The sequence below is a fragment of the Bombina bombina genome, chromosome 1 (assembly GCF_027579735.1).
Source record: "Bombina bombina isolate aBomBom1 chromosome 1, aBomBom1.pri, whole genome shotgun sequence".
Taxonomy (NCBI): Eukaryota; Metazoa; Chordata; class Amphibia; order Anura; family Bombinatoridae; genus Bombina; species Bombina bombina.
In genome coordinates this window covers 1,121,107,385-1,121,131,957 of record NC_069499.1, presented here as the reverse complement: position 1 = coordinate 1,121,131,957, position 24,573 = coordinate 1,121,107,385, and the positions used below count along the sequence as shown (strand labels likewise).

Sequence of the window (24,573 nt, the reverse complement as noted above, 5' to 3'; positions counted from 1 at the left end):
CTCAGCTTTCTCCTGCTACGTCCCAAGCCTCAATGGCGTCACATGCAGTGCCCTGCGGTTCCTCTATAACTCCTAGTGGAGTTTATTTAAAAGCACAAATTGCTGCCCAGGTATCTTCAGCGGTATCTGCGGCATTAGCTGCCATTCCCAGATTACAGGGAAAACGCAAGAGGAAATCTAGAAATTCAGAAAGTAAGGTGCCTGTCCTTAGCTCTGCTTCCCAAGTTGCCCTTTCTCATAAGTCTGATTAGGAAGATACATTAGGACTTTCTGAGGGTGAAATACAACTTCATGTATTGTTAAAGGAGGTTTTAGCTACTTTAGATGACTCAGATACCCCTGTCCGTTGTCACTCCTAAGAAATCTAGTAAACTTAATAGTTTCTTTGATGAACCTTCCACTTCGGAGGTTTTTCCTGTGCCGGACCGTGCTAGGGAGATTATCTCACAGGAATGGGAGAAACCAAGGGTATCTTTTCCCCGTCTCCCATTTTAAAGAAAATGTTTCCTGTCGAGGTCTCCATTAAAGACCCTTGGTATATTGTACCCAAAGTTGAAGGGGCCACTTCCTATTGAGGATAGCTGCTCTTTTAAGGATCCGATGAACAAGAAGCTGGAGGCTTATTTGAAAAAGATTTATGTTCATCAAGGTCTGCAGTGGCAACCTGTGTTGTGTATTGCCACCGTGACTAGTGCGGCATCTTATTGGTTCGACGCCTTGTCTGATTCTCTTCAAGTAGAGACTTCTTTGGATGAAATTCAAGATAGGATTAAAGCTCTTAAGTTAGCCAATTCCTTTATTGCAGATGCCATTTTACAGGTTGTTAGACTAGGAGCTAAAACTTCTAGTTTCGCTGTCCTAGCCCGCAGGGCGTTATGGTTGAAATCCTGGTCTGCGGACGTTTCCTCTAAAATCAAGCTTCTGGCGATTCCTTACAAGAACAAAACCTTGTTCTGCCTTGTTTGGCAGAAATTATCTCTGATATTATGGGTGGAAAAGGGTCTTTAATACCGCAAGATAAGAAGAATAGGCCTAAAGGACGTCAGAGTAATTTTCGTTCCTTTTGTAACTTCAGAGGAAAGCCTTCCCCTTCTTCTTCCAAGCAGGAACAATCCAAGTTGTCTTGGAAACCCAATCAGTCTTGGAACAAGGGGAAACAATCAAAGAAACCTGCAGCTGATTTCAAATCAGCATGAAAGGTTTGTCCCCGATCCGGGATCGGATCAGGTGGGGGACAGACTTTCTCAGTTCTCTCAAGCCTGGATACGAGATGTCCCAGATCACTGGACTGCGAACATAGTATCCCAGGGTTACAAATTGGAATTCAAGACTTTTCCTCCCAGAGGCAGATTCCATCTCTTAAGATTATCTGTAGACCAGATAAAGTGAGAGGCGTTCTTGAAATGTATACAACATCTTTCCTCCCTGGGAGTGATAGTTCCAGTGCAGGAACAGTGGTTCCCCAAAAAGAGGGAGCTTTCTGTCCCATTCTAGACTTGAAGTGTCTAAACAAGTTTCTCAAAGTTCCATCGTTTAAGATGGAGACTATATGCTCCATTCTTCCTTTAGTACAAGAGGGTCAGTTCATGACAACCATAGACCTAAAGGATGCGTATCTTTATGTTCCTATTGATTCACAGGGACCATCACAGATTCCTGAGATTTGCCTTTCTGGTCAAACATTTCCAGTTTGTGGCCCTTCCATTTTGTCTAGCCACGGCTCCCAGAACCTTTTTTCAAAGGTTCTGGGGGCTCTTTTGGCAGTGATCCGTTCTCGTGGAATTGCTGTGGCACCCTACCTGAATGACATATTGGTTCAAGCGCCACCTTTTCAACAAAAAAAAAACTCCCTTTACCCAGCTACAAGAGTAGTGTTCTTAGGGACCATAATAGATTCTCTATTGATGACAGAGGTCAGGAAAAACAAAATCATTTCCTCTTGCCTCTCTCTTCAGGCTAATGTATGGAGTTAATCGGTCTGATGGTGGCTTCCATGGACATCATTTCTTTTGCTCGATTCCATTTTAGAGCTCTCCAGTTGTGCATGCTCAGACAATGGAATGGCGACCATGCACATCTATCTCAGAGAATAGAGTTAGATCAGTCGTCAAGGGACTCTCTCCCGTGGTGGATTTCTCAGGAACATCTGTCTTAGGGCACATGCTTTCGGAGACCTTCCTGGGTGATCGTGACCATGGACCCCAGCCTGCTGGGCTGGGGAGCAGTCTGGAACTTATTAAAAGCTCAGGGCCTTTGGACTCGGTAGGAGTCTGCTCTTCCCATCAACATCTTGGAGTTAAGGGCAATTTACAATGCTCTATTGGCTTGGCCTCAGTTGTCCTCAGTCCAGTTTACCAGGTTCCAGTCAGACAACATAACCTCTGTGGCTTACATCAATTACCAGGGAGGAACTCAGAGTTCCTTAGTCAAAAAGGAGGTTACTCGGATTATTCAGTGGGCAGAGACACACAATTGCTGTCTATCTGCCATCCACATTCCAGGAGTAGACAACTGGGAAGTGGATTTTATGAGCAGACAGACTTTTCATCCCGGGAAGTGGAAACTCCACCCGGAGGTGTTTTCCAGCTTAGTCCTCAAATGGGGGTGCTGGAGTTAGATCTGATGGCGTCCCATCAGAAAGCCAAGCTTCCAAGGTACGGTTCAAGGTCAAGAGATCCACAGGCCGTTCTGATAGATGCGCTGGCCCTTCCTTCATCCAAATCTCGTTCTCTGAAGCTTACTGCTTTGAGATTGAACGCTTAATTCTGTCTAAGTGGGGGTTTTTTGAGTTGGTCATTGAGACCATGATTCAGGCTTGCAAGCTTGTTACTAGAAAGGTTTACCCTAAGATATGGCGTAAATATCTTTAAGGACTACTCTTGGAGTAGAATTAGAATTCCTAGAATTATATCTTTTCTTTAGGAAGGCCTGGAAAAGGGATTGTCAGTCAGTACCCTGAAGGGTCAGATTTCTGCTTTATCAGTTTTACTACATAAACATTTGGCGGATGCGACCAGATGTGCAATCTTTTTGTCAGGCCTTGGTCAAAATCAGACCTGTCTTTAAGTCTGTTGTTCCTCCTTGGAGCCTTAACCTTGTTCTTAAAGTTTTAAAGCTGGCTCCGTTTGAGTCGTTACATTCCATAGACATTAAGTTGTTAACTTGAACGGTTTTTTTTCTTGTTGCTATCTCTTCTGCTTGAAGAGTCTCTGAACTCTCAGCTCTGCAGTGTGATTCCCCTTATCTTATTTTTCATGCCGATAAGGCGGTTCTTCATACTAAGTTAGGTTTCCTTCCTAAGGTTGTTTCTAATAGAAATATCAACCAGGAAATTGTTGTTCCCTCTCTGTGTCCTAATCCTTCTTCAAAAGAACGTTTGTTACACAATTTCGATGTTGTACGTGCTCTCAAATTCTACTTACAGTCGACTAAGGATTTTCGCCAGTCTTCTGCCCTCTTTGTCTGTTTCTCTGGGAAACGTAAAGGTCATAAAGCTAATGCTACTACTCTTTCTGTTTGGTTACGAAGTATAATTCGTTTGGCTTATGAGACTGCTGGACAGCAGCCTCCTGAGAGAATTACAAGCTCATTCCACAAGAGCTGTTTCTTCTTCTTGGGCTTTCAAAAATGAAGCTTCTTTGGAACAAATTTGCAAGGCTGCAACTTGGTCTTCTCTACATACTTTTTCAAAATTTTACAAATTTGATAGTTTTGCCTCGGCTGATGGAAGAAAGGTTCTACAAGCGGTGGTGCCTTTTTGTTTAGGACTGCCTGTCTTGTCCCTCCCTATTTATCCGTGTCCTCTAGCTTGGGTATTGGTTCCCAGCAGTAATTACTCAAGCCATGGACTCACCATATCTTAGGAAAGAAAAACAAAATTTATGCTTACCTGATAAATTTATTTCCGGATATGGTGAATCCACGGCCCCACCCTTTATTTTAAGACAGTTGTTCTTTTGACTATAACCTCAGGCACCTCTACACCTTGTGTTACTCCTTTTTCTCCATTTCCCTTCGGTCGAATGACTGGGGGTCGTGAGTAAGGGAGTGATACTTAGCAGTTTAACTTTGGTGCTCTTTGCCTCCTTCTCCTCCTGCTGGCCAGGAGTGATATTCCCAACAGTAATTACTCAAGCCGCAAACTCACCATATCCAGGGGAAATAAATATATTTATCAAGTAAGCATAAATTTTGTTGTTCTATTCTTAACGGCCTGTTTTCAAAATACAAACTGGGAGGTCTCTCGAAACTGACACATACAGTAGCTTATTCACACCTGTTAAGTTTACAACAAAGCTATTCAAGTTACCCCTTTGTTCACTTGGCAAGGAAAAAAACTCATTGAAATGTGTCACATTTACCTATCGTCATCACAAGACATCCTCAATACTCCATATAAATGCATAATGTATCTTGGCAGGATGGACAGAAATCTATAGTCACTTCAACAACATCTACAAATGATTGTGATTGTCACTAACAGTAATGGAACTATAAAAATCAGATTTTTACAGAAGATCGCATAATTGCTGCTTTCCATCTGCATCACTGCTAACCCATCTAAATGCATCTCTTAGGTCATCTGGATATGCAGACTGTGCACTGTTTTTCTATTGTATATATGGCCACTTAACAGTTTTCACAAGGATTCTTTTAAACTATATTTATTTTGAGTGTTTGTTAAATACCGGTTACCTTTTAGCGTGAACTGGTCACAAAATGGCAATTACAAGTTTCTATGCAAAACACTACTTCCTTCTATTGGCAATAAGAGTCCACGAAAAACATTCATAACCTGTGGGAATTATCTTTCCTGGCCACCAGCAGAGGCAAAGACACCCCTACCCCTCAGTAGTTATTTGCCTCGTGTCATGGAGGTAGGCAGAGAGAGGTGCTCTGTTAAAGAAATAAAGAAATGAAGTTTTCAACTTGGATTTGGCTCTTCAGACTAGGGGATGATATAGCCATGTAAATCTCAATTCAGTGTTGGAATATCTAATACTGGTAGATGCTGGGACTCCCTTGCCTCTTTCTAGCTACCCAAATCCCCTGCCTCTTTCTAGCTTCCCAAATACCCTGTCTGATAATGCGGTGTGGCTCACACTAAATTACAGACTTATCATAGGTAAGTTGTCCCCTCTCTCATGGCAACTTGTCTAATAGAGAGGTGGTGTAAGGTCATATCTCTGGTTTATAAGCGCACTGTGCACATTTATGTCCCCCAATGCAACAGGCCGTGACCTGTCATAACGAACCAACAGACCCGGTATTTAGCCAGACCTCAGGGTGCGTGTATGGCTGGAAGGGAGCGCTTTAGGCTCTCTGCTATACAGGACACAGACGATGATATAGGTTCCTTCAGTATTGATGCCATATCACTCAGACATAATGGCATTGGGACACATAATGGTGTTATGATTGTTGCTGCACTAGTGTTCAATACCGGTCACACAGTCACTCAATACACAACAAGTGCAGGCACATCTCAGAGGCGATACCGTGCTCTGGGTTACTTTGATTATTATAGCCCGCAGAGATAGGCTGCAGCGGTGGGCGGAGACACAGTTTACCACAGGTCTGTCGCGCAGCGGAACTGGCCGGAAATGGTGCAACATCCGGAATTTCGCACCATTTCCGGCCAGCTTCGTGGACGATTCTCTATTAATGGAGAGTCTGGAGTAATCTTCCTTGGTACATTCCATTGATAATGTTAAATGTATGCTGTGCAAAATAAATACTGTGCATTCTCATGCGCAGTTTTGCAGTTCCTGCTTATCTTTTGTCCTAACGACTCATGCAGGAGGCCCAAGCATGCAGACCGCTGATGAATTTCCATGTAGCCTGTTAACGGCAGGCCCTTTGGCGGATTGACAAGTGTCAGGTGATGCAGATGTCCCTGTACAACCATGGTTGCCTCAAGCTGCTGTGAAAACTCGACCCCCGCAGGGGTAGGCCTACTGCCCAGTGACCTTACAACCCATATTCAGTCTGCTGTGACTTCTGCCCTGAGTGCTTTACCCGTAGCAGGGAAGCGAAAGATAAGGGCCAAAAATTGCTCTTCAGCATGTAGTTCAGAGGGTTTGGCCGAGGTTACTACAGATAGTTACGATCAACCTTCTAAGGACGAGCCAGCAGTCAACTTGGAAGCAGAACTCTCTTCCTCTGACACATCGGAGGCAGAGTCAGAAGGGGACTCTGAGGAGGTCTCGATAAGATTTAAAATGGAGCAACTCAGGCTCCTGCTTAAGAGGGTTTTGTTGACCCTGGGGGTTCCGGCGGTGATTCCGTTATAGCTCGCATCACTGGTGAAAAGGGAGCTTTCCTACTGCAGGACAAAAAAGCTAAGTCCAAGGGTTGTTCGGCTGGACGTTTTTATCCCTTTCGTCTGAATAGAAACCAGAGGAGCGCAGAAACGCCTAAGACGGACTCTCCTAAACCTACCTGGAAGTCCACCCAGTGGTTGACCAAGAACAAGCAACCCAAGAAGGCTTCCCAACTTCCCAAGACATTAACAAGCTAACAATCAAGGGGGTTGTGAAAAAGGGGTACACTTAAATAGCACTCATATCCTCAATAGTTACATTAGTGTTTGTGTGGCGTGAAGGTTATGAAAGAAAGAAAATGACACAATAAAAATTAACCTTTAATAGTATTGTTTCATTGTTGTTTTATTGTGTTATTTTCTTTCTTTCATAACCTTCACGCCACACAAACACTAATGTAACTATTGAGGATATGAGTGCTATTTAAGTGTACCCCTTTTTCACAACCCCCTTGGTTGTTAGCTTGTAAATATAATAGGTACACAGCACCTAAGGGCAAGTAAAACTGTCAATAAGGCCGATACTAATACTTTTACCAGCCAATCCTTAAAATTCAAAGTAGTGCCATCGCACCCTCTTTTTCTTGTAAATTCCCAAGACATTAAGTCAGCATGATGGAATCGCCCCCGACCTGGGACCAGATTGTTTCTGTTTTACAAAGAATGAGCTCAGTCCATCCGGGATCCTTGAGTTCTGGACATCTTTCAGTCACGTCCCCAAGGGACTGCTTCCTTCTCTCAAGGTTCTCTGGAAACCCAGTGAAAGGAAGGGCACTAATCCAATGTGTGAACGACCTCGTAAACATGGATGTGGTGGTCTTAGTTCCTCTATCAGAAAGAGGAAAAGGATTCTACTCCAACCTTTTCGTTGTTCCCAAGAAAGAGGTCACATTCCGCCCCATTCTGGACCTAAAGGGCCTCATCAGGTTCGTAAGGGTTCTGACCTTCAAAATGGAAAGTATTCGGTCCATCCTTCCCCTGGTTTAAGAGGGTCAGGTAAAGTATACGTACCTTTCCGATTTTTTACATTCCGATCCACAGAGATTACTACTGTTTTTTGAGGTTTGCCTTCCTAGACAATCACTACCAATTTGTTGCGCTTCCCTTTGGACTGGCTACAGCACCCAGAGTGTGCTTGGAGCTCTGCTGTCTGTTGTTCGACTGCAGCGTATTGCGGTAGCTCCTTACCTGGACAACATCCTGGTTCTGTAACGTTGCCAGTGGCTCAAGATCACACAGAGAGGTTATTCTCTTGTCTTCGGAAGTGTGAATGGAAGGTTAATCTGGAAAAGAGCTCCCTCTACCCAGCTACAAGGGCAAATTTTCTAGGAAAAATGATAGACTCTACTTCAAAGATCAGATCACAGAAAAAGCTTTAAAGGACATTTCGCCTGCTTCAGTCCAATGTTCTTCCCTCGGTAGTACAATGCATTGAAGTGGTAGGTCTTGTGGTTGCTCGCTATCATCTGAGACCACTACAGTTGTATATGCTCAGACAATGGAATGGAGATCACTCAGATCTGTTCATTTGCCTGGATACCCAGACGAGAGAGAGTCTCAATTGGAGACAGTCTCCTGTTCCAGTTCTCCTAGGGATGTGTTTCCATCGACATCTTGGATAATCATCACCACAGACGCGAGCCTGTTAGGCTTGGGTGCTGTATAGGGTCCTGGTGTCAGGAAGAAGTGTCCCTTCCAGTCAACATACTCAAATTGAGATCAATCTGCAATGTGCTTCTAACGTAGCTCCAGCTACGTTCTGTCCGTTATATCAGATTCCAATATTACAACATCATGACTGTGGCCTATATCAACCATCAGGGTTACACATCAGGGTTACACGTAGCTCTCTGGTGATGCACGAGGTGTCCAAAATCCTCCTGTGGGTGGTGAGACATCAATAACAAATCTCAGCTATCCACATCCCAGGTGTGGAAAATTGGGAAGTGGACTTCTTGAGCAGGCAGACTCTCCATTCAGGGGAATAGGCTTTGAAACAGGAGGTGTTTCAGGAGATCACCCTCGGTTGGGGCATTCCCGAGTTAGATTTGATGGCTTCCAGCTTCAAGCTCCTGAGATACAGATTGAGATCCAGGGATCCTCAGCGGAGCTGGTGGAAGAGTTAGCTGTTCCGTGGAACTTCAATGTATTATATTTGTTCCACCATTTGTTCTCCTGTCCTGAGTGGTTGCTTGGATCAAGCAGGAGAGAATACCAACTATCTTGATAGCTCTTGTGTGGCCACTCAAGACTTGCTACGCAGACCTAGTAACCATGTTGTCTGGTCCTCCTTGGCGGTTGCCTCTACGTCAGGACCTTCTGTCTCAGGGTCCGTTATTTTTTCAAAGCCTAGATACTCTGAGGCTGACTGCCTGGAGATTGACTGGCTGATCTTGGCTCAGAGAGGGTTCTCTGAAAAAGTGAACAATTCTCTTATCCAGGCTTGCAAGCATGTCACTAGACACATCTACCTCAAGGTCTGAATACCTTATCTCCACTGGTGTGACCAGCGTGGGTTCTTTTGGCGTAGAGTGAAAACTCAGCGTCTCACAGTTTCTCCAGGAGGGCCTGGAGAAGGGTTTGTTGGCCAGTTCTCTTGAGTGTCAGATCTCTGTATTTTGTGTTCTGTTTCCTAAGAATTTGGCTTGTTTGCCTGACGTTCAGGCTTTGGCCAGAATGAGACCTGTTTTCAAACCTGTTGTTCCCCTTTGGAGCCTTCATTTGGTTCTTAGAGTTCTTCAAAAGGCTCCGTTTGAGCCTCTGCATGCTGTTGATATTAAGATACTCACTTGAAAAATGGCTTTCTTGCTGGCTATTTCCTCTACTTGTAGAGTTTCTGAGCTGTCTGCCTTAATGTGTGAACCCCCTTTTCTAGTGTTCCATCAAGAGAAGACTGTTTTGAGGACAAAGATAGGTTTTCTACCTAACGCCTAGATTTAGAGTTTTGTTGGTAAAGACCTGCGTAGCTAACGCATCTTTTTTTCCTACCGCTGCTTCCAAACAATGCTGGTATTGAGAGTTGTCTGAGGGGCTGCGTTAGGCTCAAAAAAGGGTGCGTTGAGCCGAATTTACCGCCACTTCAACCCTCGATACCAGCGTTGCTTACGGTAGCGGTAAGCTGGCCAAACGTGCTCGTGCACGATTCCCCCATAGGAAACAATGGGGCAGTTTGGGATGAAAAAAAACCTAACACCTGCAAAAAAGCAGCGTTAAGCTCCCAACGCAGCCCCATTGTTTCCTATTGGGAAACAGTTTCTAAGTCTGCACCTAACACCCTAACATGAACCCGAGTCTAAACACCCCCAACCTTACACTTATTAACCCCTAATCTGCCGCCCCCACTATCGCTGACACCTGCATTATATTATTAACCCCTAATCTGCCGCTCCGGACACCGCCGCAACCTACATTATACCTATGTACCCCTAATCTGCTTCCCCTAACATCGCCGACACCTATATTATATTTATTAACCCCTAATCTGCCCCCTCAACGTCGCCGCTACCTTACCTACACTTATTAACCCCTAATCTGCCGACTGGACCTCACCTCTACTATAATAAAGTTATTAACCCCTAAACCGCCGAACTCCCGCTTCGCAAACCCTCTAATAAATAGTATTAACCCCTAATCTGCCCCCCCCCCAACGTCGCCGCCACCTAACTTCAAGTATTAACCCCTAATCTGCCGACCGGCCTCGCCGCTACTATAATAAATGTATTAACCTCTAAAGCTAAGTCTAACCCTAACACCCTCCTAAATTAAATTTTAATCTAACAAAATAAATTAAATCTTATTAACTAAAGTATTCCTATTTAAAACTAAATACTTAACTGTAAAATAAACCCTAATATAGCTACAATATAACGAATAATTATATTGTAGCTATTTTAGGATTTATATTTATTTTACGGGCAACTTTGTATTTATTTTAACTAGGTACAATAGCTATTAAATAGTTAATAACTGTGCGGTTGGCAGATTAGGGGTTAAAAATATTTATTAGAGTGGCGGCAATGTGGGGGGACCTCGGTTTAGGGGTACATAGGTAGTTTATGGGTGTTAGTGTACTTTAGAGCACTGTAGTTAAGAGCTTTATAAACCAGCGTTAGCTCATAAAGCTCTTAACTACTACTGACTTTTTTTGGGGGTAGGAGTCTTGTCGGTAGAGGGTCTACCGCTCACTTCAGCCAAGACTCTAAATACCGGCGTTAGGAAGATCCCATTGAAAAGATAGTATACGCAAATGGCGTAAGGGGATCTGCGGTATGGAAAAGTCTTGAAAGTGAGCGTTAGACCCTTTCTTGCCTGACTCTAAATACCAGCGGGCGGCCAAAAGCAGCGTTAGGACCCCCTTAACCCTGCTTTTGGCGGCTAACGCAGAACTCTAAATCTAGGCGTAAGGTAGTCAATATAAGCAACATAAACCAAGAGATTGTGGTTCCTTTCCTTTGTCTAAAACCATCATACTCTAAGGAGAGGCTGCTGCATAACCTGAATGTGGTCAGGGCGTTGAAGTTCTACCTTCAAGCTACTAAGGAGTTTCGTCAGTCATCTTCAATGTTCGTCCTGTACTGGTAAGCGCAAAGGGCAGAAAGCTTCAGCAATTATGCTTTCTTTCTGTTTGCGAAGTCTGATTCACATGGCCTATGAGGAGGCGGATCTAGAGCCCCCTTCTAGTATTACAGCCCATTCGACTCGTGCAGTTTCTACTTCTTGGGCCTTCAAGAATGAAGCCTCAGTTGACCAGATTTGCAAGGCTGCAACATGGTATTCATGCACACTTTCACAAAGTGCTACAGAGTTGATGTTTTTGCCTCAGCGGAGGCTTCTTTTGGGACAAGGGTTCTACAAACGGTGGTGCCTAGTGCTTAGGACTGCCTTCCCTACCTTCCCTCCTGAACATTCATGGACTTCTCAGCTTGGGTATTAGTTTCCCACAGGTTATGAATGTTTCTCGTGGACTCTCACTGCCAATAAAAGGAAAATAAAAATTATTTTTATCTGATTTAATTTCCGTCTTGGCAGTGAGAGTCCACAAGCCTGCCCTAATGCATTATGTATGTATGTATGTATTGGGTACTTGCAAAGTGCGACTAATCACTTGTAAGGGTCTCAAGGCGCTGCTCATTTTATCGACCTCGGAAGGGTGAAAGGCTGAGTGGACCTCACCGGGGATCGAACCTGCAACCCTTGGATTGCTACAGAGCTCAGCCACAGTGCCTTAGCATGCTGAGCTATCTGTGGTGGCAGTCGTTTGCACCTCTGTACCCCTTATATCTCTCTTAACTTTTCCTTATCCTCGTCTTGAACTACTGAGAGGGCAGGGGAAGTGGGAGGGATATTTAACCCCTTAATGACCAACAGTGCGATCGTTGTTGGGTGGGAGTCGTTGCAGGGAGGCGGGTGGGCGGCCATCGCTGGTGTAGACACGTCAGAGGGGGGCGGGATCACGTGCGGGGACGATGGGAGCACGCACAGATGTGGGGACGGGAGCGCAAGCGGGAGCGGCTGGGAGCCCTATGGAACAAAGCAGGAAAGAGAGGAGGGGGGGGCAATTTTATCTAAGGATCTGGGAGGGGGGAGGGGGTTGGTTATTGAGGGGGGAGCTACACTACAGAAAAATAAATAAAATATATATTTTTAAAAAGGCTAATTGTATGCAAACTGGGTACTGGCAGACATCTGCCAGTACCCAAGATGGCAGACAATAAGGTAGAGGGGGAGGGTTAGAGAGCTGTTTGTGGGGGGGATCAGGGAGGTTGGGGGCTAAGGAGGGATCCTACACAGCAGAATATGTTGGTGTTTTTAAAAAAAAACTAAAGCTAAAATTAACCCTACAAGCTACCTAATTAACCCCTTCACTGCTGGGCATAATACAACTGTGGTGCGCAGCAGCATTTATCGGCCTTCTAATTACCAAAAATCAATGCCAAAGCCATATATGTCTGCTATTTCTGAACAAAGGGGATCCCAGAGAAGCATTTACAACAATTTGTGCCATAATTGTGCAAGCTGTTTGTAAATAATTTCAGTGAAAAACCTAAAGTTTGTGAAAAAGTGATTTTTTTTTAAATTTGATCGCATTTGGCCGTGAAATGGTGGCATGAAATATACCTAAATGGGCCTGCATCAATACTTTGGGTTGTCTACTACACTAAAGCTAAAATTAACCCTACAAGCTCCCTAATTAGCCCCTTCACTGCTGGGCATAATACACGTGTGGTGCACAGCGGCATTTAGTGGCCTTCTAAGTACCAAAAAGCAACACCAAAGCCATATATGTTTGCTATTTCTGAACAAAGGGGATCCCAGAGAAGCATTTACAACCATTTGTGCCATAATTGCACAAGCTGTTTGTAAATAATTTCAGAGAGAAACCTAAAGTTTGTGAAAAAGTGAACAATTTTTTTAAATTTGATCACATTTGGCGGTGAAATAGTGGCATGAAATATACCAAAATGAGCCTAGATCAATACTTTGGGTTGTCTACTAAAAAAAAATATATACATGTTAAGGGATATTCAGAGATTGCTGACAGATATCAGTGTTCCAATGTAACTATAGCTAATTTTGAAAAAAAAAATGGTTTGGAAATAGCAAAGTGCTACTTGTATTTATTGCCCTATAACTTGCAAAGAACATGTAAACATTGGGTATTACTAAACTCAGGACATAATTTAGAAACTATTTAGCATGCTTGTTTTTTGGTGGTTGTATATGTGTAACAGATTTTAGGGGTCAAAGTTAGAAAAAGTGTGTTTGTTTAATTTTTTTCATCATATTTTATATTTTTTTATAGTACATTATAAGATATGATGAAAATTATGGTATCTTCAGAAAGTCCATTTAATGACGAGAAAAACTGTATTTCTCCAACATAGGTGTGTCCGGTCCACGGCGTCATCCTTACTTGTGGGATATTCTCTTCCCCAACAGGAAATGGCAAAGAGCCCAGCAAAGCTGGTCACATGATCCCTCCTAGGCTCCGCCTACCCCAGTCATTCTCTTTGCCGTTGTACAGGCAACATCTCCACGGAGATGGCTTAGAGTTTTTTAGTGTTTAACTGTAGTTTTTATTATTCAATCAAGAGTTTGTTATTTTGAAATAGTGCTGGTATGTACTATTTACTCAGAAACAGAAAAGAGATGAAGATTTCTGTTTGTATGAGGAAAATGATTTTAGCAACCGTCACTAAAATCCATGGCTGTTCCACACAGGACTGTTGAGAGCAATTAACTTCAGTTGGGGGAACAGTGTGCAGTCTCTTGCTGCTTGAGGTATGACACATTCTAACAAGACGATGTAATGCTGGAAGCTGTCATTTTCCCTATGGGATCCGGTAAGCCATGTTTATTACGATCGTAAATAAGGGCTTCACAAGGGCTTATTAAAACTGTAGACTTTTTCTGGGCTAAATAGATTCATTATTAACACATATTTAGCCTTGAGGAATCATTTTATCTGGGTATTTTGATATAATAATATCGGCAGGCACTGTTTTAGACACCTTATTCTTAGGGGCTTTCCCAAAGCATAAGCAGAGCCTCATTTTCGCGCCGGTGTGGCGCACTTGTTTTTGAGAGGCATGGCATGCAGTCGCATGTGAGAGGAGCTCTGATACTTAGAAAAGACTTTCTGAAGGCGTCATTTGGTATCGTATTCCCCTTTGGGCTTGGTTGGGTCTCAGCAAAGCAGATACCAGGGACTGTAAAGGGGTTAAAGTTCAAAACGGCTCCGGTTCCGTTATTTTAAGGGTTAAAGCTTCCAAATTTGGTGTGCAATACTTTTAAGGCCTTAAGACACTGTGGTGAAAATTTGGTGAATTTTGAACAATTCCTTCATGTTTTTTCGCAATTGCAGTAATAAAGTGTGTTCAGTTTAAAATTTAAAGTGACAGTAACGGTTTTATTTTAAAACGTTTTTTGTACTTTGTTATCAAGTTTATGCCTGTTTAACATGTCTGAACTACCAGATAGACTGTGTTCTGAATGTGGGGAAGCCAGAATTCCTATTCATTTAAATAAATGTGATTTATGTGATAATGATAATGATGCCCAAGATGATTCCTCAAGTGAGGGGAGTAAGCATGGTACTGCATCATTCCCTCCTTCGTCTACACGAGTCTTGCCCACTCAGGAGGCCCCTAGTACATCTAGCGCGCCAATACTCCTTACTATGCAACAATTAATATTTCTGAAGGGCCCCTAACCCAGTCTGATGGGGCCAGGGAGGTTTTGTCTGAGGGAGAAATTACTGATTCAGGGAACATTTCTCAACAGGCTGGACCTGATGTGATTGCATTTAAATTTAAGTTGGAACATCTCCGCATTCTGCTTAAGGAGGTATTATCCACTCTGGATGATTGTGACAAGTTGGTCATCCCAGAGAAACTTTGTAAAATGGACAAGTTCCTAGAGGTGCCGGGGCTCCCAGAAGCTTTTCCTATACCCAAGCGGGTGGCGGACATTGTTGATAAAGAATGGGAAAGGCCCGGTATTCCTTTCGTCCCTCCCCCCATATTTAAAAAATTGTTTCCTATGGTCGACCCCAGAAAGGACTTATGGCAGACAGTCCCCAAGGTCGAGGGAGCGGTTTCCACTTTAAACAAACGCACCACTATACCCATAGAGGATAGTTGTGCTTTCAAAGATCCTATGGATAAAAAATTAGAGGGTTTGCTTAAAAAGATGTTTGTTCAGCAAGGTTACCTTCTACAACCAATTTCATGCATTGTCCCTGTCGCTACAGCCGCAGGTTTCTGGTTCGATGATCTGATAAGAGCGATCGATAGTGATTCTCCTCCTTTGGAGGAGATTATGGACAGAATCAATGCTCTCAAATTGGCTAATTCTTTCACCCTAGACGCCACTTTGCAATTGGCTAGGTTAGCGGCTAAGAATTCTGGGTTTGCTATTGTGGCGCGCAGAGCGCTTTGGTTGAAATCTTGGTCGGCTGATGCGTCTTCCAAGAACAAGCTACTTAACATTCCTTTCAAGGGGAAAACGTTGTTTGGCCCTGACTTGAAAGAGATTATCTCTGATATCACTGGGGGTAAGGGCCACGCCCTTCCTCAGGATCGGCCTTTCAAGGCAAAAAATAAACCTAATTTTCGTCCCTTTCGTAGAAACGGACCAGCCCAAGGTGCTACGTCCTCTAAGCAAGAGGGTAATACTTCTCAAGCCAAGCCAGCTTGGAGACCAATGCAAGGCTGGAACAAGGGAAAGCAGGCCAAGAAACCTGCCACTGCTACCAAGACAGCATGAAATGTTGGCCCCCAATCCGGGACCGGATCTGGTGGGGGGCAGACTCTCTCTCTTCGCTCAGGCTTGGGCAAGAGATGTTCTGGATCCTTGGGCGCTAGAAATAGTCTCCCAAGGTTATCTTCTGGAGTTCAAGGGACTTCCCCCAAGGGGGAGGTTCCACAGGTCTCAGTTGTCTTCAGACCACATAAAAAGACAGGCATTCTTACATTGTGTAGAAGACCTGTTAAAAATGGGAGTGATTCATCCTGTTCCATTAAGAGAACAAGGGATGGGGTTCTACTCCAATCTGTTCATAGTTCCCAAAAAAGAGGGAACGTTCAGACCAATCTTAGATCTCAAGATCTTAAACAAGTTTCTCAAGGTTCCATCGTTCAAGATGGAAACCATTCGAACTATTCTTCCTTCCATCCAGGAAGGTCAATTCATGACCACGGTGGATTTAAAGGATGCGTATCTACATATTCCTATCCACAAGGAACATCATCGGTTCCTAAGGTTCGCATTCCTGGACAAACATTACCAGTTCGTGGCGCTTCCTTTCGGATTAGCCACTGCTCCAAGGATTTTCACAAAGGTACTAGGGTCCCTTCTAGCTGTGCTAAGACCAAGGGGCATTGCTGTAGTACCTTACTTGGACAACATTCTGATTCAAGCGTCGTCCCTTCCTCAAGCAAAGGCTCACACGGACATTGTCCTGGCCTTTCTCAGATCTCACGGGTGGAAAGTGAACGTGGAAAAGAGTTCTCTATCCCCGTCAACAAGGGTTCCCTTCTTGGGGACAATAATAGACTCCTTAGAAATGAGGATTTTTCTGACAGAGGCCAGAAAAACAAAGCTTCTAGACTCTTGTCGGATTTTTCATTCCGTTCCTCTTCCTTCCATAGCTCAGTGCATGGAAGTGATCGGGTTGATGGTAGCGGCAATGGACATAGTTCCTTTTGCGCGCATTCATCTAAGACCATTACAACTGTGCATGCTCAGTCAGTGGAATGGGGACTATACAGACTTGTCTCCGAAGATACAAGTAAATCAGAGGACCAGAGACTCACTCCGTTGGTGGCTGTCCCTGGACAACCTGTCACAAGGGATGACATTCCGCAGACCAGAGTGGGTCATTGTCACGACCGACGCCAGTCTGATGGGCTGGGGCGCGGTCTGGGGATCCCTGAAAGCTCAGGGTCTTTGGTCTCGGGAAGAATCTCTTCTACCGATAAATATTCTGGAACTGAGAGCGATATTCAATGCTCTCAAGGCTTGGCCTCAGCTAGCGAGGGCCAAGTTCATACGGTTTCAATCAGACAACATGACAACTGTTGCGTACATCAACCATCAGGGGGGAACAAGGAGTTCCCTAGCGATGGAAGAAGTGACCAGAATCATTCTATGGGCGGAGTCTCACTCCTGCCACCTGTCTGCTATCCACATCCCAGGAGTGGAAAATTGGGAAGCGGATTTTCTGAGTCGTCAGACATTGCATCCGGGGGAGTGGGAACTCCATCCGGAAATCTTTGCCCAAGTCACTCAGCTGTGGGGCATTCCAGACATGGATCTGATGGCCTCTCGTCAGAACTTCAAAGTTCCTTGCTACGGGTCCAGATCCAGGGATCCCAAGGCGGCTCTAGTGGATGCACTAGTAGCACCTTGGACCTTCAAACTAGCTTATGTGTTCCCGCCGTTTCCTCTCATCCCCAGGCTGGTAGCCAGGATCAATCAGGAGAGGGCGTCGGTGATCTTGATAGCTCCTGCGTGGCCACGCAGGACTTGGTATGCAGATCTGGTGAATATGTCATCGGCTCCACCTTGGAAGCTACCTTTGAGACGAGACCTTCTTGTTCAGGGTCCGTTCGAACATCCGAATCTGGTTTCACTCCAGCTGACTGCTTGGAGATTGAACGCTTGATTTTATCGAAGCGAGGGTTCTCAGATTCTGTTATTGATACTCTTGTTCAGGCCAGAAAGCCTGTAACTAGAAAGATTTACCACAAAATTTGGAAAAAATATATCTGTTGGTGTGAATCTAAAGGATTCTCTTGGGACAAGGTTAAGATTCCTAGGATTCTATCCTTCCTTCAAGAAGGATTGGAAAAAGGATTATCTGCAAGTTCCCTGAAGGGACAGATTTCTGCCTTGTCGGTGTTACTTCACAAAAAACTGGCTGCTGTGCCAGATGTTCAAGCCTTTGTTCAGGCTCTGGTTAGAATTAAGCCTGTTTACAAACCTTTGACTCCTCCTTGGAGTCTCAATTTAGTTCTTTCAGTTCTTCAGGGGGTTCCGTTTGAACCCTTGCATTCCGTTGATATTAAGTTATTATCTTGGAAAGTTTTGTTTTTAGTTGCAATTTCTTCTGCTAGAAGAGTTTCAGAATTATCTGCTCTGCAGTGTTCTCCTCCTTATCTGGTGTTCCATGCAGATAAGGTGGTTTTACGTACTAAACCTGGTTTTCTTCCAAAAGTTGTTTCTAACAAAAACATTAACCAGGAGATTATCGTACCTTCTCTGTGTCCGAAACCAGTTTCAAAGAAGGAACGTTTGTTGCACAATTTGGATGTTGTTCGCGCTCTAAAATTCTATTTAGATGCTACAAAGGATTTTAGACAAACATCTTCCTTGTTTGTTGTTTATTCTGGTAAAAGGAGAGGTCAAAAAGCAACTTCTACCTCTCTCTCTTTTTGGATTAAAAGCATCATCAGATTGGCTTACGAGACTGCCGGACGGCAGCCTCCCGAAAGAATCACAGCTCATTCCACTAGGGCTGTGGCTTCCACATGGGCCTTCAAGAACGAGGCTTCTGTTGATCAGATATGTAGGGCAGCGACTTGGTCTTCACTGCACACTTTTACCAAATTTTACAAGTTTGATACTTTTGCTTCTTCTGAGGCTATTTTTGGGAGAAAGGTTTTGCAAGCCGTGGTGCCTTCCATTTAGGTGACCTGATTTGCTCCCTCCCTTCATCCGTGTCCTAAAGCTTTGGTATTGGTTCCCACAAGTAAGGATGACGCCGTGGACCGGACACACCTATGTTGGAGAAAACAGAATTTATGTTTACCTGATAAATTACTTTCTCCAACGGTGTGTCCTGTCCACGGCCCGCCCTGGTTTTTTTAATCAGGTCTGATAATTTATTTTCTTTAACTACAGTCACCACGGTACCATATGGTTTCTCCTATGCAAATATTCCTCCTTAACGTCGGTCGAATGACTGGGGTAGGCGGAGCCTAGGAGGGATCATGTGACCAGCTTTGCTGGGCTCTTTGCCATTTCCTGTTGGGGAAGAGAATATCCCACAAGTAAGGATGACGCCGTGGACCGGACACACCGTTGGAGAAAGTAATTTATCAGGTAAACATAAATTCTGTTATAATATGTGTGGGTACAGTAAATGAGTAAGAGAAAAATTAAAGCTAAACACAAACACTGCAGAAATGTAAAAATAGCCCTGGTCCTTAAGGGTAAGAAAATTGAAAAAATGGTCTGGTCCTTAAAGGGACATGCCACCCACATTTTTTCTTTTATGATTTAGAAAGAGAATGCAATTTTAAACATCTTTCTAATTTACTTATATTATCTAATTTGTTTTATTCTCTTGATATTCTTTGATGAAAAGCATATCTAGATATGCTCACTAGCTGCTGATTGGTTGCTGCACATAGAAGCCTCGTGTGATTGGCTCACCATGTGCATTGCTTTTTCTTCAACTAAGGATATTTTAAAAATGAAGCAAAATAAATAATGGAAGTAAATTGTAATGTTGTTTAAATTTCTATTCTCTATCTGAATCATGAAAGAAAGATTTGGGTTTAGTGGCCCTTTAAGGGATTAAGCTTTGTTGGGGTGTCTTTGCCTCCTCCTGGTAGCCAAAAAAGGTAATTCCCACAGGTTATGAATGTTTTTCTTGGACTCTCACTGCCAAGATGGAAATTAAATTATAAGGTAAGAATCATTTTTATTTTTCATTTCTTTAAAATGTAAATCTTGACCCTGTTTCCTTGCTGCTTAATCTATTTCTAAGAGACCCTTAAACAAGATTGTAAATGGGTTTTTATAGGGGACGAGCCTCCATGCATGCAAAGTCCAAACTTGTTCATGACAGTGCATATATTATTGAAATTGTTATCTGGAATGAGCATTTGTGACCATGAGTTCAATAATGTATGCATTATCTTAAATGAGTTTGGAGGCTCATCCCCTATAAAAAAAAACATGTTAACGATTATGCAATCTCATTAGATACTAAGCAGCAATGAAGCGAGGTCAAGATTTACAGTATAAAAGAAGTGAAAATACTGTAAAAAAAAAAAAAAAACTTTATTACAAGTTTTATTGCATAGAAACTCATATCCATTTTGTTTACAGTTCATGCCAAAATGGATCGGAGGCTAAGACAAACACTTGAAATTAAGAATAAAAAGTTTAAAAAAATCCTTGTGAATGTTGTTAAATGCCCATATATAACGATAGACAGTGCACAGTCTAGCCATCCAGATATCCTAATAGATTTAGATGGGTTAGCAATTGCGCAGATGGAAACAGTGCAAGGGAGAAATACTATCAAATATTACATATAAAATCATCCCTTCACTGTACATGATATTACATGTCCCTATACATATGTAAATGTGTACCCTGTTGCCTTGCCAATGGGGATCAGTGGAGTTTTAATGAATCTATACCACGTTTGTCAACAAACCTCTAGAATGGCCGTTTCAGAGTGTTTAACATAGGTGCAGTGTAAAAGACTGGAAATAACCGAGCAACAGTATAACACATGGTCGAAAAAGCCCTTCCGAGGAACTAGAGGTGCCAAATTTGATAAGTCAAAAATGGTCTTGAAAGTAGTTAAAAAGTGAGACAAAAACGCATTGAGATCACTGAGAAGTTTTCAGCTCCATAGTGTAACTAGGCCTATTTTGAGCATCCGAATACCTGTTTGCAAGAATTTAGTTGAATCGAAAAATAGCCTTTTAAGGACAAGAAACAGTCAAAAATGTGCATCCACCACCTTTGCCTCAATAGTCTACGAAAAGCCTGCGCACAGTTAATACAAACATTAAAAGTTAATTTAAAAAAAAAAAAGGTATCACAAATTTATTTGTTCTAATCATATTTTTACTTGTTCCACTTGCCCCCTTTGAGTTTCAGCTTGTGTCAGAAAAATGGATCAGTAGATTTTGAAAGCCTAATACATGTGTGCGTGTGTATATGTGTGTATATATATATATATATATATATATATATATATATATATATATATATAAAATTCTGTGGCCCATTTCAGTTTTTGGAGACAATAATATGAAAAATCTTAACAATATCTCTGTTTGCTAATTAATATTAACCATCGATTAATTCACTTAATTAAAGGGACATTATAGTTCAAAAGTAACATAATGTAAATTATTAGGGCAATTTTAGCACTAGCCATCCAGCAATGCTATGTGTTAAACTCCTGCAAATGTGTTAAACACATAGATAAAGTTATTACTTGGGAGCCGCAATGCACTGCAGGTCACTGAGCCAATCAGCAATAACTTTTGAGCTGTAATGTTCCTTTAAATAACAGGTATCATACACATGTTTTATGTTTGGTGTAGTAATATAGTCTGAACAGTAAGATTTTTTTTTTCCCTCAGTGGAGAAACCCTACAAGTGTGAATTCTGTGGACGTAGTTACAAACAGCGCAGCTCTTTGGAAGAACATAAGGAGCGTTGCCGCCTTCATCTGCAGAGCTTTAGTGAGCCTGGTGGGTTTAACAATTTGCACAGAATCTTACTAATGAACTGTATCATTTGTAAATAACTATGTACACTGTTTAAACAGGGACAGCTTTTTAAATAAACTGAAAAGCTGACTGGCAGAGTTTACAATAACTGAGTGCTTTGGAAGAAAAAGGGTTTCCAGTGGCACAAAGTTTTCAAGGGAACAGACAGCCAGATTCTGTAGGTTATTTGTGTCTGGTACATCTAAAACTGCAAAGCTAAACAATTTCATATAAGACTGCTGGATGGCTTGACTCAGCCTGTGATAAATATCTTGCACGCTCTACTATGGTTGCCCTCCTTCTTTTTTTGTGTTCCACTCTTCTTCCTCAAGTGACCACAAATGCAAAGGGACAGGAAATAATGCCTTCCATTGCACAGTGAGGATACCCATGTACTCGCCTTTTATAGAGTGAGAAGACAAAACCTCAAACCAGAGCAGTGGAAATAATGACAACATTCAAAAAGTGGTCAGAGACAGCAGGTGTCCTGTGCACTGAGAGCTAAGGAGGAGGTTAGTTAATAAAGCACCCAAACTTTATACATACAGAAGACCACTGGATAACCAAATGTAAGTTATCCCACCATTAGTACTGACAATAGCCTATCTTATATATTCTGAAGCACTGCTAGATTATACATCAGCAGCATTCTGTGTGTTTTATTTATTACTCAACCTTTTAACCTAAAAGGGACATGAAACCCCAACATTTTCTTTCACGATTCAGATAGAAAATACTATTTTAAACAACTTCCAATTTACTTCTATTGTTTAATTTGCTTCCTTCTCTTGTTATCCTTTGCTGAAATGTTTATGTAGGTAAGCTCAGGAGAAGCAAAAAACCTAGGTTCTTGCTGCTGATTGGTGGCTGCATATATATACTGATTGTCATTGGCTCACCCATGTGTTCAGTTAGAAACCAGTAGTGCATTCCTGCTCATTCAACAAATGATAGCAAGAGAATAAAACAAATTAGATAATAGAAGTAAATTAGAAAGTTGTTTAAGATTGTATTCTCTATCTGAATCCTGAAATAATTTGTTTGGGTTTCATGTCCCTTTAAGTCCCTCCCTTATTCTTTGTTCTCACTGCCTAATTCTAAATGTGTCTGTATCTTTTTCCTTTAAATGTTTTCTACATTCTACAAGCTAGATGAGCCAGTTTATTACTTTTTAGCTATTGAGAGATCTTAGTGTGATGCTGTAATACAAAATCAAGAGGCCAGCTATAGAAATGACTGATGTCTGTCTAACTATCTATTTCTATCTCTACCTATCTATTTGTCTATACGTCTATCCATCATCAGTCTATCTATATAATACTGTTGTTATAGATATAGTATATGAATAGTGCTAGACAGAAGATAACTCATACAGTAACTATAAAATAATTGTAAGAGTGCAGATAGTTAACACTCCCCATTTTTTTGTAAATCATTTAAAGCTGCGGTATTAAAAAAAAAATTTTTTTTTGCAGAGCCAATGAATGAATTTAGGAATTCTCTCTTAAACAGAACAAAAATGTATACTTTCTATAAATCAACTTTAAATGAACAAATATTTAGCAAGATTAAGAGGCTGAATTCTCAAATGTCTGTCGGACCTAATCCCACAGTGCGGATCAGGTCCGACAGACATCGCTGAATGCGGAGAGTAATACGCTCTCCGTATTCAGAATTGCGCCAGCAGCTCTTGTGCTAAAAATTGTAGGTAGGTGGCGGCGATGTTAGGTAGGGCAGATTAGGGTTTAATACTATTTATTCTAATGTTTGCGAGGCGGGAGTGCGGCGGTTTAGGGGTTAATACATTTATTATAGTGGCGGCGAGGTCCGGTCGGCAGATTAGGGGTTAATAAGTGTAGGTAAGGTGGCGGCAACATTGGGGGGTGCAGATTAGGGGTTAATAAATATAATATAGGGGTTCATAGGGATAATGTAGGTTGCAGCGGTGTACGGAGCGGCAGATTAGGGGTTAATAATATACAGCAGGTTTCAGCGATAGCGGGGACGGCAGATTAGGGGTTAATAAGTGTAAGGTTAGGGGTGTTTAGACTCGGGGTTCATGTTAGGGTGTTAGGTGCAGACTTAGAGAGTGTTTCCCCATAGGGAACAATGGGGCTGCGTTAGGAGCTGAACGCTGCTTTTTTGCAGGTGTTAGGTTTTTTTTCAGCCCAAACTGCCCCATTGTTTCCTATGGGGATATCGTGCACGAGCACGTTTTTCCAGCTTACCGCTACCGTAAGCAACGCTGGTATTGAGGGTTGAAGTGGAGCTAAATTAGGCTCAACGCACCCTTTTCTGAGCCTAACGCAGCCCCTCAGACAACTCTAAATACCAGCGTTGTCTTAAAGGTGCGCTGGGAAAAAAAGCAGCGTTAGCTACGCGGGTCTTTACTGACAAAACTCTAAATCTAGCCGCATATTTTTATGTCAGGTTAGCGCACTTGAGAATATGCAATTGGGTTTATGTGCGAGTAGTTTATTTTTTTGCACTTTGTTTGCTGCATTGACGTCTATGGGGAATAGGTTATCGCGCAAGCGATATTCTAAATTCTTTTTACATGTGAAAACAGTTTTCTTTCAACTTGTAATACAAGCTTGCAAAAAGCCTACTTCTAGCGCAGTTAATTTATAATCTGGCTTTTAATAGGCTGTTACATAGTTATATTCCTGCTTATTATTATCACGCAGAAAGGAAAATTTTAAAATGAACCCAAAATTAATATATATATTTCTTCTACTAGATACGACGAGTCCACGGATTCATCCTTACTTGTGGGATATTATCCTTCTGCTAACAGGAAGTGGCAAAGAGCACCACAGCAGAGCTGTATATATAGCTCCTCCCTTCTCTCCATCTCCAGTCATTCTCTTTGCCTATACTAAGTAATAGGAAGAGGTAAAGTGAAATAGGTGATAAAATTATAGTTTTTATTTTCTTCAAGCAAGACTTTTTTATTTTTAATGGTACCGGTGAGTGCTATTTTTTCCCAGGCAGCAGATGGATGAAGATTTCTGCCTGGAGACTGATGATCTTAGCAGTTGTCACTAAGATCCAGAGTAGTTCCCACAGAATGGCTGAGGAGTACTTGAGAAACTTCAGTGTGAGGAACGTTTTTCATGCTACAAGCATTGAGTATGTTCAGTCATTTTTTTCTGGAGAGACTGTGTTATTTCAGAACTGGCTGACAGTATTCCCATAAGGGAAGGGGTAAGCAGTAATCCTACG

General features: G+C 42.4%; 1 protein-coding gene across 1 annotated transcript in view; it reads left to right on the top strand.

Annotated features, from left to right (window-relative positions):
* The window catches only part of IKZF3 (IKAROS family zinc finger 3), a 147,786-nt gene that overhangs the window by 32,195 nt on the left and 91,018 nt on the right, over positions 1 to 24,573 (top strand). The window contains exon 3 of the mRNA XM_053698153.1: positions 21,220 to 21,330. Coding sequence (XP_053554128.1) covers positions 21,220 to 21,330 — 111 coding nt within the window. The remainder of the gene's footprint in view (positions 1 to 21,219; positions 21,331 to 24,573) is intronic.